Genomic DNA, 18,530 nt, shown 5'->3' with positions numbered 1-18,530 from the left:
TACAGCCTGGGACTTAATGATGGCTCTCTGCGTGTTTGTCCACATTCCGGTTTTGATCGTGCACATGAGCACAAGTCAACCCTCCATCCTCCTGTCCCTGCAGGTGAGGCTGGAAACTAAACTCTGATTTGTGCTACTTTTACTCTTTTGTCTCAAAGCCCCCCCTCCCTCTCCCTGCAAAAAAAAAAAACTCATTTATTTTCCTCCGCAGCTCCTTATCCACCAGTGTGCTCTCCGTCTTGTGCGTGATGTGTATCTTCTAAGACTGCATAATATTTGGACAGGTGTTCTTTCACATACATTCACTTCAAGGGAGCTGATGTGCCGTTTCATTGCGCTCTCTTAGAAATAACACAATTAAAAGCAACATATCCTGGCGGGCCTGGAATCAGGACACCAGTCCACTCCGAAATGCGTAATCCCTAACAATAAAAAACTGTTTAGCACCAATTTTCCTTTACTTTTAAAACCTTCTTTTTTTCCTGTTTCAGACAAGAGGAGGCCACATCTGGAAGACAGATGTATTCCCAGAGCTTTTAGACTCGCGCTCCTTCTCTCTCTCTCTCCCTCGCTTTCGCTGCTTCTCCCTGCTCACTCTCTCTTTCTCCCCGTCCCTCCTTCCCTCCTCTCTTTGGGAAACATGAGAGCTGAGCTAATTCCCCCCCGTCCCCCCTCCCTCCCTCCCCGGCCGGACCACCCACACTCGGAAACGCCTCGCTGTTTCTGAGGCAGAGCCGGCGGCAGCTCGGAGACGCGCAGCGAACGAGAAACATGTAAGGATGGGTTGCGACGGACGCTTTTAGCAGAGTATCAATTACATCAGTGGAAGCTGGAACCTGCCATTGGGAGAGGAGGAGGAGAGAGTCTGGGAGAGCAGTTTGCACACGCGTAGATCTGCAGGGACTCCACTTTCTCTGCACAAATAGATATATCCATAGGTGGGGGGTGAATAAAAACACATTATTTGGGTTCATCTTTATTTTATAATAAAAGCGTTTATATCTGAATTGTTCACACATCCACACCTGAGACAAAAAAAGCAATGGCATGTACTTAAATCAGCAGCTTTTATTTAGTTTGGTAAGCAAGGGGGGAAACAAATCAGCACAACTTCACTTGTAAGCTGGAAACGTCCCCATTTCAAGTTCAGTGTCGCCACCTTGTGGATTTATTTTGGTACTGCAACTACAATCAGCGTTCAAGGTTAAATCCTCAGAACTACAGCAGGTGTTTTCAAAGTCAGCAGTAACAGGGAATGAGAGTCAAGAATATGCCATTAATTATAACATTCATGGATATGAGATCAAGTAAAAGACCCTACAAGCATGTGATCTTTGTGTTTGTGCGGTCCCAGTTTAACATAATGACAAATACCACAGTAGACAGCCTTTTTTATGTTTTGGCCATGTAAACCCAATTGCCACATCTTTAAAATATAATATGCATTTATAATCATGGTCCCATAGGCATTTGGGAACAGTAAAACCAAGCCAGAAGCTGGTCTGATTGGAGTCCTACTGTCAGTTCAAAACCACCCACTCAAATGGTTAATGAACTATTCAGAGATAAATAGCCTGCGCATGATGGGAAAACTAATCTGACTGTTGTATACCCACAGCAATTATTTTTGTTTAGTACTATTTTTATGAATAAAACTCCATGTCCTGTTTGAAGTGGTGTGGTCAGGATCCCGTGGAGAATTAGCTGCCGTCTCAGCTGTAACTCATTATTGTAGAAACAAAGAAGCAGCTTCTCATCAAAGTCAGCACACAGCTTCAGAATGCACTGGGATTCTTGGTCAAAACAAATTGGGATGGAGGGTTTAAAGTATTCAGATTATGCAAGTTTCCAGTCATCTTATTTGGAATCTCTGAGTCCTCTGCTGCAGTTCTGCACCCAGAAAAGCTCCAAAATGTCATAATTATTTCAGAACAAACAAACACTGACAATTGCAATGAGACATTTATGGAAAATTGGAGGATTCTGCCACAAACTTAGTCAGCCAAGTGTCCTCTAATCGGAATGTAAACTTCCTGCAGAAAATGACCTTATTAGGAGATTCTGCCCAATCTTACACAAGACAGAGCCAGCAAACTTCAAAAGTTTCTTGTCATTTCTGTACCCTAACTCTGGTACAACATATCTACACCTGTTTTTGTTTTTTTTTGAGCTCATGTCATGTATAAGATAAAAGACATTTTCATCATATTGTAGATAAGCCAGATAAGCCAGAAAACACAGAAAAGGCCCCTGGAACTACATTTATGCCTCCAGGTATGACAGTCTTCTTTGGGTGAACAAATTCAGGACAAAAATGAAACAACCAAGATGCTTGTACAAGTAAAATGAAAAAAAAAGAGATTGCAACTTAGAGGATGAAGCACACGCAGAAAATCTCTTATAATTCACCCAAAAAGCATTAAAACATTATTTTAAAGTTCTCTAAGAACTGTGTAATTTCAGTCAACAAATAAGTAGTGATCTTAGAGATGAGTAACACATGGTGATGAAAGCCTGTAAACACTAGATATTTTAATACTTCTGCACAAATATGGCCTAAAACACAGGGAAATCATTCTTTTAATTGAATGAAAATAGCACAGATCTATTTATATTAAAATAATTTTGTGCAGCATCGCTGCGACTGGTGTCAAAAATCTCTGATTTGCTGCTTTCAGTATCGGGTAGGAGGCGCTTGTGTAACAGTAACTGTAACTAAACTAACTAATCCAAAACATCAGCTTGTTGGAATTGTGGTGTGTTTTGAGAAGAGAAAAGCTTCAACTCTGCAATGGTGGATTTCTTCATATGAATCATCCACATCAGATTTTTCCTCCATATTTAGGAAATGATATTCTGAATATTGGAAAAGGAGCAATAAAAAAAAGTACATCTCTATTCAATCTTTATTATTTCAGTTTCATTAAAGTAAAGACTTTGGCTTGAATACTCAAAGGCAATTAGTTTTTTCTATAAACATTGTTGCCCAGCAACATGATTGACGGTCACATATGATGTGATGACATCCTTTCATGAACTACGCAGGTATAATTCCAATGATGAAACGTTTTCCAGTCCGGATGCAGCAAAGCAGGCCCGGACCATGATACTACCAACTTATTTGACAGACAGGAAGAATTTGTTATACTGGAAAGCGGATTTATGCTATTCAGACATAAAGGTAGGTCATATTTATGCTGCTATAGTGTTTCAAGTGCCACTATAAATAGTATTTCGCCAGGTCTTAGCTCAGTAGGTGTTTTGCTGAAAGCAGCTAAATGTAGTGAAGCATATGTTGTGACATCATCTCTCATTTATTTTTCTGGGTGTTTCTTCTCCCCACCTCAGTGGCCACAGAGCCCACCGAGGCGCCCACCATCCCTCCGACGGGCCCCCCCACAAACAGGCCCACCAGGGCCCCCAGCAGCGCTTCCCTTCTCACCAGAGTGGGCAGCCACCGGATCCAGGCCAGGAGCTTCTCCCACAAGCCCCCGAGAGGTGACAGAGCCGGAGAGGAAGCTAAGACAGCAGGAGAAGAGAAAATACTGTCCACATCCACGTTCAAATCTCCAATGCTCCTCTCCGCCTCCTCCCGCACCGCTCCCATCTCCTCCTCCGACACCTCTGGGTGTGAGTTTGTGGGAGATGCTTGGTCGCTCAGCTCTTCTCCCCTCCTTTCACTTACAAGCTCTACCTGTTTCTCCCTCACCCTTTCCTCGGCTTCCTGGTAGAGGGGGTAGCTGAAGTGCTGGCCCCCGCTCTCCTTCACCACCTGCTCCACCTTCTCCAGCAGCTCCTCCACAGCTTGCTTCTCCTCCGGTCCTCCGTTACGGGTTTCCAGGGTGTGGTAGCGGTCGCCGCATCTCTCCACCAGGTTTTGGAGGTCTTTGCGCCACGTGATGAGGTATTCCTCCAGCTGCTCGTCCTCGTCCAGCTCCTCCGTGTGGGTGAACAGTATGATGGTGTTGCTGGCCACAGCAGAGGGGCCGAGCAGCTGGATCAGGGCGTCCAGAGCCCTGGCCTCTCCGTCCGCCGGCTGGTTCAGAGGCACGCAGAGCAGGAAGGCGTGAGGCCCAGGGCTGGATGAAGCGATGAGGGAGGAGATGTGTTTTGTCCTCTCCTCTGGGTCGCAGGCCGAGCTGAACCAGGCTGGGCTGGAGACTACCACTACCTATAAGCATTTAAGTCAGGAATAAGGGTTAAATAATTACAGGGGGATGGTAAAGAAAAGGTTCATTAAGGTTACAAACCCCATTAAACATGGGACGAAATGGAAAAAAATGGCAATAAAACAAAAGCTTAGATTCATGTTGACAATTTTTTGAAAGGTATTTGGTGTTTTTTTTATTATAGTGCTTGTAAGGATTTGGGGGAAAATAATCACAATACATTGAAGTCTATTGTTTTCTAAATGCCAGGCTTTTACACTCTAAATGTCAATACTATATTTCGCCAATCTTGTTATAATGTCACCTCCTGTGATGTCACTCAAGATGCAGACTTGCACAGAGCGTTGTGAGCATCTTTAGAAGCTAAAGATATCTTACTATATTACGAAAACCAAAATTACAAAATTCAACAATTGGTCAACTTAATGAGTCTTATTGCTGAGTTTCACATTCATAAGGCAAAATTCTCCAAATCCTGTCCATCCTTAGTTCCCTTTAAAGTTGATTTCACAATGTATTTTGAGACGATACGATTAATAACAAGAAATGTAATACCACTGTCAACCTCATAAAATAAATGTGTACTGATATCTAAATGTATTGCCTTCCTATTATGTTAAGTGTGATTGTTAATGTCACAAACTACTTGTACTTTATTGTAGTTTACTATGATGATGCCTATGTATGTTTGTGTTTTTATATTATTGAATGATGTCTGCCATTTATTTTAATGTTATTGTATCTTCTGGAATTGAAATAAAGTTTTCATACAAAAAAAAGTGTGATGACAGAAGAGAAAGAAACAAATAAGGGAAAACTTGAGGAGTCAGAAGTCAATTAGCTGCAAGGCAGCGAGAAACTGGCTCCAAACACTAAATAATCTGTTCATACATTACACTGAAAATCATTTCCCCATCGCAATTTTCAACCATGACATTGCATATCACATATTTTCCTTATAACTGCAGCTCTTATATGCAGAAAACTACACTGGGATATTTCAGCAACATATGTTGTCGTTTAGACAACCTAAGATTTTTTTTCTTTTCTTTTTAAAGACAATGCTAAACCACATTTTGCATGAATGATAAAAAGGCATGACAGAGGAAGAATAGACTCCATTTACTGGACTTCCATGCATTCCCAACCTGACCCCAATAAAGAAGATGTGGTGAAGTTAGTAAGCCAAAAGTAACAACAATGACTGCATACACCATCTCTGCAGGAAGAATGGGACACAAGAGCAACAAAATCACTTGCACTCATCCTTGATGCCAGAATGTCCTTTCTTAAATGCTAAAGGAAAAGAATCGCAACAAAAAGTGGTAAAAAGCTTTACTGTCTCAACATTTACTGGAATGTGTTTGAGGCCTGAAATAGAAAAGTAAAAAGGTGTAGACACGGACAGGTTAGATGGTACCTTCTATTAAAGAAAAGAAAACAACTATTTGACTAATAAAAATCAGATATTGGTTTTGAGTTGTGGTTCAAAAGATTAATTTATAAAAAGAATATTGAAACTGGTTTGGATACATTATTTGTTCCCTTAGAAAAAACTGTGACCATGGTAACATGTTGAACTGAAGGTTGTCATGTAATGGACATCAGGTGTTTCGAGTCTTCAGTCTGCTCATTTAATGGGGTTAAATGTCGTCACTCTGCTGTTTGGTATCGTGGTGTTCACCACTCTGAACCAGAGAAAGTAAAGGAGATCAGAAAGGAAATCCCAGACCAGCATGTCAAGGGTGAAGGTTAGAAAACATCTCCAAGCAGCTGGATGTTCCTCTGACTGCAGCTGGAAAGTTCATCCAGAAGTTCTACAGTTCTGCAGCCAAACCTCCCTGGACGTGGACACTCGAGGAAAACTGATCCCAAACTGAAGAAGTGGAAACGTGAGTGTTGACCCCAGAGCAACATCCAGAGAGGGTGAAGGTGAGCTCCAAGGTCAAGGTCCATCAGTGTCTGATCACACCATCGATCTTTGAAGTGGACTACCCAGGAGGACTCCACTGTCGGGTGAAAATCATCAACAAGCCAAACTGGAACTGGTCAAAATGCATGTGGACAAGCCACAGAGCAGGAGAACGTCGTCTGGACAGATGAGCCAGAAGAGAATCTTATTTATGAGGCACATCAGCTCCATGTTCAGATGCACAAACGAAGCATTCAAAGAAAAGACTGCAGCTCCCGTGAAACTTGGAGGACTACTATGGAACCAACTTCCAATCTGGGTTAAGGGGGCTGACACCACCTCCACCTTTAAAACTAAACTTAAAACATTTCTGTTTAGTAAAGCCTATAGTTAGTGTTTAGTAAACCTCTAGCTGGTGTTGGTAAATCTCTAGGTAGTGTAAACTTTAGTGTGTCAGAGTCGCTCCTGTGGTTTCTTGTGCTGGCCCCCCCTTCTCCTCCCTTTTCTCTCTTTTGTCCATGTTGCAGCATCCTTTGCCGGACACCGGAACCTGCAGGTGGTCGTGGGTGGCTTGTAGCTTGCATTACGGAGCACAAGTCTTTCCCCGACCCTGCACCCCAACCTGGGACTTGCTGATTGGGCTGGAGCTTCGGGAGCTGCGTGCTGGCCTGCGGTCCCCACCCCTGGTCATCCCGTTGCTGGCCCCCCCTTCTCCTCCCTTTTCTCTCTTTTGTCCTGCAGGTGGCCGTGGGTGGCTTGTAGCTTGCATTACGGAGCACAAGTCTTTTCCTGACCCTGCACCCCAACCTGGGACTTGCTGATTGGGCCGGAGCTTCGGGAGCTGCGTGCTGGCCTGCGGTCCCCACCCCCGGTCATCCCGTTGCTGCTTCCACCTGCCTGCTGTGCTGTTGCCGTCCCTGACCCACCAGTCTGGCCCTCGGCAGGAGGGTCCCCCCTGATGAGCCTGGTCCTGCTCAAGGTTTCTTCCCTCCTAAAGGGGAGTTTTTCCTTGCCACTGTTTGGCTTAAGGTTTTTCTCCCACTAGGGGAGTTTTTACCTGCCATTGTTTATGTAATAACTGCTCGGGGGTCATGTTCTGGGTATGGGTCTCTGTAAAGCGTCTAGAGACAACTCTGTTGTATTAGACGCTATATAAATAAAATTGAATTGAATTGAATTGAGGAGGCTCGGTTCTGTTCTGGAGCTGCTTTACTGCATCTGGTTCAGGGTGTTTGGAATCTGAAATCTGAATCTGAAAAGGAATCTCAAGACCACCAAGACATTCTGGAGACGAATGTGCTGCCCGGGGTCAGAGCTTGGTCTCAGTCACAGGTCCTCCAGAATAATGACCCAAAACACACCGCTAATAACAAACAAGGATGACCAAGAACCAGACATTGGACTATTCTGACGTTTCCTCCTACGAGTCATGATATAAATCCTACTGAACATCTGCAGAGATCTGAAACATGATGTCTGGAGGATAAACTCCTCACAGCTGAGACGTCTCTTGAGTTACAGACATCTCTTGATCGAAGCCACTCAACAAAATATTACGTTGAGGATACCAATTTATTTGTCCAGCCTGGTTTATGTATTTTTTTTTTCAATTTTCCAATGATTTTGTTGAACCACAACTCAAAATAATTGTCTTTTTGTCAATAGTCAGTTTTCAGTAAACTATAATTGATTACTACTTTAGTCAATGTCAACCCTTTAATGGAAGGGTACCAACAGATTTCTCCCTGTGTATGCAACAAATGCAAAGTTCACATTAAATATTGTCTCCAAAAAAATACCAGTAAAAGAATATATTAAAAAAATGTTACATTATTTTATTATTTACATTTTCCATATGGTCCAGACCTTTTCTGATTTGGGCCTGCACCTCGGCTTAAGAACCAGATGTTTACGTGGTGTGACTGCTGCTTAGCCTCCTTTATTGTCAATCGCGGTATGAGCTCCACCATTCCCAAAGTAAAGTTCAGTGCCAAAGACCATATATACTAGTCTCTTAGAAATACCTTGAACAAGCAGAGGTGCTCCTTATTTTTAGAAGCAAGCACACGGATAGCAGTAAAGTTACAGTTAGTTATAAAGTTAAAACGGGCCTTATCATACTGCCCCCCGCCTCCATAGATAGATAGACACTTGATTTACTTAACTCCACCCCAACTTCCATAGGATACCTTAAACTAAGAAAACAGGTTTGTGTTGTGTGGACACTAGTAACTTCAAAGACTGGAGTATATGCAGTAGAGCAGGGGTCACCAATCCTGGTCCTCGAGGGCCGGTGTCCTGCATGTTTTAGAGTTTTCTCTGCTTTAACACACCTGATTCTAATTAATCATCGTCATCAGTTTGTCATTGAGGTCTGCACAATTCTGTTAACGACACAGTCACTTTTATCACGGTGCAATGAAGCAGGGAAACATGTAAAACATGCAGGACACCGGCCCTCAAGGACCAGGATTGGTGAGCCCTGCAGTAGAGCATAGGAACATTTGTTTTTCTTAATATAGGGCATATATTAAAGTCACTAAGATGACTTTAAAGATTAAGTCCTCCCAGTTAAGAAAAAAGTCTTTAAATGTGATGGTGTCTTGGAACATGTCTTAAAAAGTATATTGCAATTCTGGCTTCTCACAGTCTCTAAAAAAAAAAAAAAAATTGACATGCAAGTCAACATTTTGCAGTGCTGACCTGTCGGCCTGCCGCCTCCCCTCTCTGCTTGCTGCAGCCCTGAACTCCGTCCACATCTGGGCCAGGCTGGTCCTCCAGGTCCAGCAGAGAGCAGACCGCAGGTCTCCGTGCTGCATTCCTCTGGCCCAGCAGCACCAGCCTCAGCCCTGCAGGGAAACACAAACATGCTCTGGCTAGACCAGTCTCTTCATCCTGCAGTCTTCACGCTCCTAATAAAAAGGTGCGTCTTTCACAGCCAAACAACGATCACTACTTATTATATCTATGTCTTACTTTCCTTCCACAGCTTCCTCTGCAGATATGCAACAACACTCGTCTGTTTACTTTACGTGCTGTTTTTTTTTTTCCTTCTCTAATGTGTCATCGTCTCGTGTGTTCAGAAATGTTTCGACTCTTCCGAGAAGCGGCTGCGCCCAAAGCCGCCGCTCCTCTTCAGACCGCAACAATACCAGAACAACCGACACGAAACAGCTCGGCGTGACTTTCCTTTCTGCCACGGCTGGATAACCGCACGGGTAGAAACAAGAGCTCGTCAGCTTACCAGACTGCGATGCGGATGCTGACATGTCTCCTGCTGCTGTTTGGTGTTGAATTCCAGAGAAGAGACTTCCTGACTCCGGCCAGGCCACGCCCCCCAGCACCACACCCCCGACAGGCCACGCCCCCAGCGACGCAGAGACTACGGCGTAGGGTACGCAGCGACGCGCTGCGTACGGTGTGCGTACCCTACGCCGTAGGCTCTGCCTTGGTGTAACGCGGAACCATAAATCAGCCTTGTTGCGTGGCTCCTCATGGCACCAGCATCCCCAAAATCCCTCCCCCTTATCACCTTTCTGAGCCAAGTAGGAAATAAAAACTCTTGGATTTATTTAAAACAGACATTTTAATGTTACTGGAATGGCTCTTCACTTTGACAATGTTGCACCAAGAAGAGTTTTGTTGTTTTTTTTTGTTGTTGTGTTCCAACCATAATTATTAAAAGTCATTTACAATGTCAAAACCTAAGTCCTGTATGCACCGTAAAACATCAAATGTATAAAGCGAGTACATGATATATTTTGAAAGAAAAACTAAGCATGTGTGATAAATATTACTTTACACTGATGGGGTGCAAATGAAAGTTTAAAATGTTCCTTTGTGTTTTAGCAAAAAGGAGTCCTATAACAGGTGTGGTCAGTCGTGCACTTAAACACACACATTCATTCAACGTCGCACATAAAACATACACACGTTCCTAAAACACGCTGCTGTACAGTAACAGTAAAACCAAGCTGAGGTGCCAAAAGGAAGAACAAGTCCAGTAAAAGGTTTGATTTAAAAATACCATAATTAGAAAATTACTAGCCAGTTAAAAAAAAAAAAGGGAAAAAAAAAAAAAAAAGCACTTTAAAAACAGGTCGAGGCGAGAAACATTAAGGTTTCCAGATGCTGAGCATTGCCTTAAATTAAAGTCCGAGGGTTTCTCTGGTGGAGTTTGTTGTCTTTCCATGCCGTACTGCTCCAGAGTCAGGATCCTGTTCCTCAGAGCCCCGGCATGATGTAGGCGATGTTGTCCAACGTGTTCGACTGGCAGAAGAAGAAGAAGATTTGCACCACTGTGAGGTTAAGAGGTTATGAAGCAGACAGATTAAAAACTAGGACATTAATACTGTACCAGGACAGTCCGAGGACAGCCGTTTAGCTGCGGTATCTGAGCGGTGAGACAGGTCAGTGGGCCCAGCGCACACAGGATTGAATCCAGAAGAACGGACAAACTCCCTGATACTGCCACCATACCCTAACACAAGGACACGTGCCTTAATTATTTTGTTGGAAATTCATGGAAAACTTGACTTTTGTCTTTTTTTCTTTTTTTTTAAGCGGTCTAAAAAATTCAGAAACTCACTTCCGTTTCCTGTAGCCGATGTCCAATCAGAGACAAGGACTCCCCAAGCAGCTGCAGGTGAGCCGCTGCATCGATGGGATCAACGTCTGGTACCCGTGCCGGGGACAGGGACATGGTGCTGGGCGTTCTGGCGGGTGACACCACCCCTGCTCCGGTCCCCACAACTAAGGACATCAACATCTAGTTTAGAGACAAAAGTCATACGGTCCGAGCAGAGGGGTATTCCAGGAAGCAGGTTCAACAAACTTTGAGTTTAAACCTGAACTCTGAGTTGACTTATCTTGAGATAGGAAACTCAGAGTTTTCGGTTCCAGAACAGCGGATATGAGTTAGTTCAATCAACTCTGAGTTTGTTAAGCTTGAGTTAAGCGCGTGCATGAAGAAAATAAAAAGCCATCATCAATGGAGCCCTGATACAACGATTCACCATGGCAACCGGCGACAACATACTTTTTTTTTTTTTTTTTTAGCAATTCAATTTACAAAATCCCTTTGAGGAAACATTAGTTTGCATCTGAAGATCCACATACTTCACGCCACTGGAGTTAGAAGTGTTAATACGTGCGTATGGCAAGTATGAGAGCATATTTCGGAAAAAAAGAACAGCTGCAGCAGCAAAGGAGAGAATTGGCGTGGGAGAGAGTTGCTGCAGTCAATGTGTAAGTTTGAATGCAGTATTCATTTAACATTTAAGCACACTGTCTTATAATGTTACAGATGAAAACAGTGGTGGAATGGAATTGAATGAAATTTTATTGTCATTTAGATCAGGGGCAGGCGCCACACCTCGGCTTCAGGGGAAAATGTAAATGTTTTTTTTATACATTTATGGAATTACTCTGTGTCTATTTGTATTGATTTATGTATTACTTAATACATATGAAATAACTACAAATACATATCAGAACAACGTGATGGATTTCATTAGGTATTATCTTTCCCAACACTTGTACCCCGCTCATATCTTGAAATGTGATGTCCCAGCGTCCCGAATGAATGAGCAAATGAGTTAAATTGCGTTTGTCAGATACGCTTTTTCTGTTCTCTAACTCTGCCGCTTGCTGTCCGTGGTTCAGAAAACGGATGCGTATTGCGTAAAGGCCCATTGGCTGAATTGACGCCACTGAGGGACAGAGAGAAACTCAGGCTTTATCGAAGAAAACCTGCTAGCGAGCAGGTTAGGTTCACAGGGTCAGTTGCCGTGGTAACCGACTCAGAGTTTGAGTTATGTCGCTTTCTGGAACTGAAAACTCTGAGTTTCCCTCATCTCAGGCTTAACAAACTCAGAGTTCTCACAAAACCCGCTTCCTGGGATACCCCTCAGGAGAGGAAAGTGAGATGTCCCAGACGTACCTTTGTTTTTCACCTCGCTGGAGGACTTGTGTTTCACCGTGGTGGCCTCAGCTTTGTTCTGTTTGTGCTGCAGATACTGAGCTTTCTGCCTCCAGACCTGTCAAACGCACACAACGCTCAGTTCAACACCATAACTGCCAGGATAACGTAGATATTCTGTTAAACTGGAAAACCTACCAGCTTGTCTTTTTCAGCCATGGATTTCCACACTTCTGCCAGCTTCTTGCTTAGCTCACCAAAGTCTGCAGATGAGACGTGCATTCATTGTTATACACTTTGTTTTAGTTATGTTTGAGGACACGATGCAAGTGTCAAAGCTAATGAAACTGTAAAAAAAACAACCTTTTTCTCACCTAGCCCCGGCTGCTCAGCGTTTATGTTCACTCTGTACTCCTTACAAAACACCTGGTATGCTGTTGTGTTCTTCTTCTTGGGCTAGGAGGGGGAAAAAAACAAATAATCTGAGAAAAACTGGTCAAACACACAAGAAGCATAATGTGACTATACCTTCATACCTTGTCTTTGTCCTTTTCATGCTTTTCTTTCTCCTTCTCCTCTTTCTTCTTCTTCTTCTCTGCCGTTCCATCGTGGCCTTGGTGGTGTGGAGTGACGGTCTTGCTCATGGCGTACATCGGCCCAACAGCACTATGGGTGACAGTGGGATGGGAGTGACTGTGGCTTCTTGAAGAGTCTGGTGAAAGTCATACAAAGATAAAAGTCTGAAAGATAGATAAACGTGCATCAGTGTTTCCACTGCGGTTGCACACGCAGTGGAAACATGAACAAAAAAAACTTGCCTTTTGATAATAATGTCAACAACCACATGTTGATGTTTAGAATGTAACTATGGTTATTACAGATGTATGACTGTCAAACTTCACAGGAAGAACAGACACAAGCACTGTACAGTAACATTATGCAAGTAATTTCATAGAGATACAGAAGCAAACATGCAGCTGTGAAATATCAGCAAAAGAAAGACAAGTGAAGTTGAGATGACGCTTTTCAAGTCTCTTGCAAATCCCAAAAGCGTAATAATGTCTTTGAAAACAGAGTAAATCTTTCTAAAAACAAAAAATTGACTGAAATCCGCACCAGGTGTGTAAAAGGCTGTGACATTTCAGAGATATCAGCCTCAAAGAAATAAAAAGAGGAAAAAACACCCTCCTTTTAGAATTAAACTTTTTTTATGTGTCAGTAAATGTGTCCAACACTGTATTTTAACAGTCTCACCCTAAAAAAAAATATTACTACGACGTTCTTCATACATTTGTGAAATACTACTATTGTGTAGTTTATTTTGTTTTCTTCCTAAAAGGTTTAAAAGCCCTAAGTCATTGGGGCTTGCATTTATTAAAATCACTTTATGCAGGTGGTGTTTGCTCAGTAAGTTGCTCCCCATCTAGCAGGTTGCCGGTTGGATCCTCATCGACATGTCATGACCAAAGAGCCGATCCCTCTTTTAATCCTAAATGTTTTATCTATTAGGGTATTGTAAATATATATGCCATATACGTTAGATAAATACAACAGCAGATGTACAACAATAAATTACAATTTATTAGCATGTCATTAGCAGGTACTTCTGGGGTGTCCTTTGCAGGACTTAACATTTCAAAATGCTTATTTACTCTCAGTGGCTCCATTTTACCTTTATGCATTTCTCATATCAGAGTTAACTGGTACCATAGGTCATGAAATGAGTTAAGTTAAATGTATATCTGAGGAATGACTTCCTGTGCTAAACAAAATATGAAATGGTTCATGTTTATTTTAAATAAGTAGGCTGGAGACAGAGCACCACGAGCTGTGGTGGCGGCGCAGGCTAGACTGAGCCAGGCGGTGCAGCTGCCGTGAGAACACACCAGTGAAGAGATGTGTGCACAGTGGTTAATTCAAAAAGCACATATTTATAAAAAAAAAAAAAAAAAACCCCACACACACCCAACAAAAACAAAGTAACTCAACTGTGTGGCTGCACCTGAAGCTCAAGTGCACGTCGTACTTTTTCGCCTCTCTGGTGTCGCATAACTCAGATCTAATCTGACTGAAATGCAGCAGCAAGCCAGCGTGGACTAATTTGCCTAAACTGCCGGGTACGTTAACCTTAGCAGAGATATGAAAATCTGCAGTTTGACGGAATCTTTATTCCCTCAAATAAATACCAGGGCGAGAAATATACTGGCTGCAGTGGCTTCTATGAGCTGAGATGAAGCTTTGGACTAATTAAAAAAATCCTTTGTGGATAAATAAGAAGATATTCTGTTAAAATCTTTATGTACATTAATTGTAATGCAATTAAAAAAACAAAAATGTCATACATTCTGGATGCATTACAAATCAACTGAAATATTGCAAGCCTTTTATTATTTTAATATTGCTGATTATGGCTTACAGTTTACGATTAAGATTCCCAGAATATTCTAATTTTTTGAGATAGGATATTTGAGTTTTCTTAAGCTGTAAACTATGATCAGCAATATAAAATGAATAAAGGCTTGCAATATTTCAGTTGATTTGTAATGAATCCAGAATGTATGACATTTTTGTTTTTGTAATTGCATTACAGAAAATCACAATATTCTAATTTTCTGAGACAGTCCTGTATGTATAAAATGTGCATAACGAGATCAAATAAACCGGCACATGTCAACAGTTCCACTGATCAAATAAATACAAAAATGCAGCATGAAATGATGTCCAACAACACAGCGATCACTGCAAAAACATGTTTCCTTCACCTATAAGTATACTCACCTTGAAATCCTTTGCTGTGCTTCCTGTCCTTCCCACTTTTTTCCTTGTCTCTGTCTTTCTCTTTGTCCTTTTTCTTCTTGCTTTTCTTGCTCTTCTTCTTCTTTTTTGACAAGTGTGTATACGAATCGTCTATAACCAGTTCACCAGCCTCCAGTTCACCCCCAGAGGAAGAGCTGTCATCTCCCATGCCGCCTCCATAATGACCTGTACAAAAAAACCCAGATCTTTACACCACAAAACAAGCTCAGTTACTTGCAGTGGACGTGTATAAAGAGACAGCTCTACTGTCAGAAGACTGCATTAAGTTACCTTCTACCTCCACCTCCTTCCCCACTATAGGCAGTGGGTCTCTGCTTTGCTGCATCTTCTTCTTGGGTGACTTTGATGGCTGTATCCTGTCTCTATCCTTCTCTTTCTTCACACTTCCCTTGGATGAGTGCGACGTGAATGGGAAGCTTTCTGGTTCCTCCTTCTCCGGTGACATGATGAGCTTCATTTTCAGCCCATCAGCCTCACGTAAAGTCAAGGGCTCCTCTTTTGGAGCTCCACCGTGAAACAGAGACGACTTTGAGGAAGAGGACGAGTGCTTCTTGGAGGAAGACGAGGATGAAGGCGCGGGGCGGGAGTGTGAGAAAGAGTGGCTTCCTTTGCTTCCACTTCCGCTGCTGCTGCCCTCGCGTTTGCGGTCCTTGGAAGAGTGAGACGAGAAAGGGTAGGAGGGTTTCTTGTGCAAATGGGGGCTGGGGTCTGAGCCTGTGGCCAGAGGGGAGGTGATGGCCTGCAGGAGGCCCATCGCTGTATCTGTTGATTGTGATGATGTGGGGGATGAAAGAGTTGGTGAGCGGTCTACGGACTTGTGCTTTTTCTTATGGGAAGGTGGGCCTGAGCCATCGTGGTCTGACAAGGAAGAAGCAGAACAACTGCCATAAGTAAGACCTTATTACAATAGATTATTTACACATGAGTTTATAATGAAATAACCTCTCACCCCTGTAATAGTAGTCATCACTATGCCTCTTCTTCTTCTTGTGCAAGTCCCCACCAAGCATGAAAAGCTCCGAGTCCTGATTTGTTTTGACAAAATACAATTTGTTTTACAACACTGTAATGAACATTAACACCATGTTTTAAATTATTGAGGACATATAACTTACTTTAGGTCGTTTCTTTGATGTCTTTCGTACCTGAGCAGCAATTTCTTCCTCCTCTCGTAAAAGATCCTTGTACGACCTCCTCTTCTCTCTCTGGCTTCGACCAGCAACTAGGCCTCTGTCTCCCTCCATCCCCAGGTCTAGAATTCACGTAAAAACATGTTACAAAGGTTACCCTACCAGGAAATGTGATTGTTTTTTCCCCTTCACCACAGGCGTATTGTGAAATGCTGTATTTAACATTGTTTAGGTTATGTTACATGTGTCTTTTGTGATTGCATTTCCTTCTGCAAATATTAATTAAATCCCTTATTTACCCTTTATCTCCTCATATGCCATGGTCCCTCCTATGTTAACACGTTTACTTGTCCTGGGGTGCTGTGGACAACATTACAAGTAGGAGACTGTTCTGTTAAGCAAACACAAAGAAATTAAAATGGTCAGAATAGTCAAGCTATTGAAATAATGTAGATCATTTCTATCTGACAGTGAATGAAAGAGGTGTAATATTGGAAAATCAAACACACAGTCCATGGGCCAGAGCCCAAAATTTCACTTGTCAGCACCACTCAAGGTGACCAAACTTACTTATGCTTTTTGAAAATATCCATGTCTATAGATGATATTTTGGTATGATAATCTTCCTGAGTGGCAGCTGTATCAGAGTTATCATCTCATGAAGTCACCCAGCCCCTTCAGAACATTACATTTTAGATGCTGCTGCATATCCTGGTTTAGACTCATGTACAGGATATCTGTCAATGTTTCACAATATTGTGTTTGGTATCATTTTAAAGGGGAACTTTTAAGCATTAATTCAAGCTAAGATGTGAATCTTTCTGACCAACATAGAGTTCACTGCAGCCCTTTAAACTATAAACAATACACATTTTTACACAACTTTCGCCTAAATGATATACTATCTTTTAGCCCTGTGTCATCTAGGAACAACAGAGACACAAAACACAAAAACTGGAATACTCACAGGACCATAACGATTCAGGAAATGTATAATATACCCCCTACTATATTGTTGTTACCGGTCATTGTGAGCCTAAAACTAGAAGAGCATCATTAGGCTCCTATGAAACTTTAACAGCCACTAGATTAATGTCACAAACTGGTCTTTATCATGCAAATACAGGACATAACAATGAGATAAGGAACCAGCTTAGTTTTATAAACAACATTATAGACACAAAATACAAAAAAAAAAAAAAAATTACAAAAACTGGAATACTCACAGGACCATAAGGATTCGGGAAATGTATAATACACCCAATTTAGAATCATCAATTAACCTGAAGGGGGTGGTAACTTCATGAGCTGATAACTATGATACAGCTGCCACTCAGGAAGGGTTATCATACCAAAATATCATCTATAGACATGGATCTATTCAAAAATCATAAGCAAGTTTGGTCACCTTGAGTGGTACTGACATCTGGCCTGTCCCATGGACTAACATCTCTGTTATTTGTTCATTAAAAGCGATGCCGGCTTGCCTCTGGTGCCCCTGGCTGAGCCTGCACTGAACAGCCGAGAGGCTGCGAGGCAGCCGGGTGAACTCAAAGTGGACAAGCTCCGGGACTGGACAAAACACTTATTATTTCCTCCACGGATCCAATAACAGTTTGGTTTGTCCCTCACAAATCACTACGGAAAACTAGAGTAAAAACAAATTCCCGCCTACTTTCGAAGGGATGCACAAACACACCCCCTTTCTAATCACTTTGACACACCGGCTTTCCAACCTTTCCACCGCTTGGAAATGTCCCCGCCGACTTCACGTCCAGCTGCCCGGCGAAGCTGGCCGGGAAACACCGAGGCTTTCCTGAACGGCTAGGCCCAGGTCGCCTTAAGTAGCCCAAACACCGCGGCAAACTTGCATTCTGTTTACTGATGCCTTCGTTTCCTCTAAACTGCTAGCGCTGAGCATTTAAAAATAGCCAGAATTGGATAAGATGTGTGTTTTGTTGAATTCTACTACCTCAATGGGATCTCCAATTTACGCGGGTCGGCGCGCCATCTTTATTATCAGTAGCAACAATACGTGCGGGGGAGGGGGCGTGGCCTCGGCAGCGCAGCCAATCAGCGTCCAGGAATGACATGACGCTGAATACTCTCTTGTCCACTTTTCTCAATGAAAAACCACTAAATGTGTTGCAATTTAATGAATAGTATCTTAAAACGCACACGTGAGAATACAGTTTAGTATCATCAGGTGTCAAAAGTATTCACATTCATTACTCAGGTAGAAGTATAGATACTAGAGTTTAAAAATACTCCTGTAGAAGTATCAACTCAAGTTTTTTACTCAAGTAAAAGTATAAAAGTACTGGTTTCAAAACTACTTAAAGTATAAAAGTAAAAGTAATGTAAGGGGGAAAAAGCCATTAAGGACAAAAACCATTGAAAATGAATGCATCTTAGTATAATGCAAATATATTAAAGAACCATAATCTGAGGGCAACGGATGTAAGAACAAAACTGGACAAGAACATCTGAAACAACCACAACCAAATTCACTCTATCCGGATGGAGCAATTTAACTGGATAGTTTTTTTTTTAAAGGCTGAAATGAAATAGAGTAACGAGGC

At 42.3% G+C, this 18,530-nt stretch overlaps 2 protein-coding genes across 6 annotated transcripts; both read right to left on the bottom strand.

Moving 5' to 3' along the window:
• Nucleotides 1-1,056: 1,056 nt before the first annotated feature.
• On the bottom strand, nt 1,057-9,382 carry si:dkeyp-69e1.8 (uncharacterized protein LOC100001340 homolog). The gene is made up of 3 exons (XM_061711288.1): nt 9,326-9,382; nt 8,785-8,930; nt 1,057-4,171 (listed from the first exon to the last, which is right to left on the bottom strand). Exons 1-3 carry the CDS (start codon nt 9,348-9,350, stop codon nt 3,311-3,313), a joined length of 1,032 nt encoding a protein of 343 aa, XP_061567272.1. The 5' UTR covers nt 9,351-9,382; the 3' UTR covers nt 1,057-3,310.
• Nucleotides 9,383-9,648: 266 nt separating this feature from the next.
• On the bottom strand, nt 9,649-18,001 carry hmgxb4a (HMG box domain containing 4a). 5 transcript variants are annotated; one of them, XM_061711282.1, is made up of 13 exons: nt 17,921-17,997; nt 16,248-16,339; nt 15,934-16,070; nt 15,768-15,843; nt 15,089-15,676; nt 14,780-14,983; nt 12,538-12,713; nt 12,376-12,457; nt 12,200-12,264; nt 12,023-12,119; nt 10,670-10,833; nt 10,439-10,561; nt 9,649-10,350 (listed from the first exon to the last, which is right to left on the bottom strand). In XM_061711282.1, the coding sequence occupies exons 2-13, from the start codon at nt 16,267-16,269 to the stop codon at nt 10,306-10,308; spliced, it is 1,779 nt and encodes a 592-aa protein (XP_061567266.1). In that variant the 5' UTR covers nt 16,270-16,339; nt 17,921-17,997; the 3' UTR covers nt 9,649-10,305. The 5 variants fall into 5 exon arrangements, with proteins under 5 accessions (XP_061567266.1, XP_061567270.1, XP_061567268.1 ...); XM_061711286.1 differs by having other exon boundaries at nt 15,964-16,070; XM_061711284.1 differs by having other exon boundaries at nt 16,248-16,308; nt 17,921-17,961.
• Nucleotides 18,002-18,530: the final 529 nt, after the last annotated feature.

This window comes from Cololabis saira, chromosome 21 (genome assembly GCF_033807715.1).
Source record: "Cololabis saira isolate AMF1-May2022 chromosome 21, fColSai1.1, whole genome shotgun sequence".
Taxonomy (NCBI): Eukaryota; Metazoa; Chordata; class Actinopteri; order Beloniformes; family Belonidae; genus Cololabis; species Cololabis saira.
This window is presented reverse-complemented; position numbering and strand designations above follow the sequence as displayed.

What these genes read in the sequence shown, in the direction of transcription:
- si:dkeyp-69e1.8 (XM_061711288.1), bottom strand. Translation starts at nt 9,350, where the DNA reads ATGTCAGCATCCGCATCGCAGTCTG. An exon ending in AGCATCCGCATCGCAGTCTG is followed by an intron (nt 8,931 to 9,325) that starts GTAAGCTGACGA and finishes GTTTCCCTGCAG; the next exon opens with GGCTGAGGCTGGTGCTGCTG. An exon ending in GGGAGGCGGCAGGCCGACAG is followed by an intron (nt 4,172 to 8,784) that starts GTCAGCACTGCA and finishes AAATGCTTATAG; the next exon opens with GTAGTGGTAGTCTCCAGCCC.
- hmgxb4a (XM_061711282.1), bottom strand. Translation starts at nt 16,269, where the DNA reads ATGGCATATGAGGAGATAAAGG. An exon ending in TGGCTGAAAAAGACAAGCTG is followed by an intron (nt 12,120 to 12,199) that starts GTAGGTTTTCCA and finishes TGCGTTTGACAG; the next exon opens with GTCTGGAGGCAGAAAGCTCA. An exon ending in ATCGGCTACAGGAAACGGAA is followed by an intron (nt 10,562 to 10,669) that starts GTGAGTTTCTGA and finishes TCCTTGTGTTAG; the next exon opens with GGTATGGTGGCAGTATCAGG.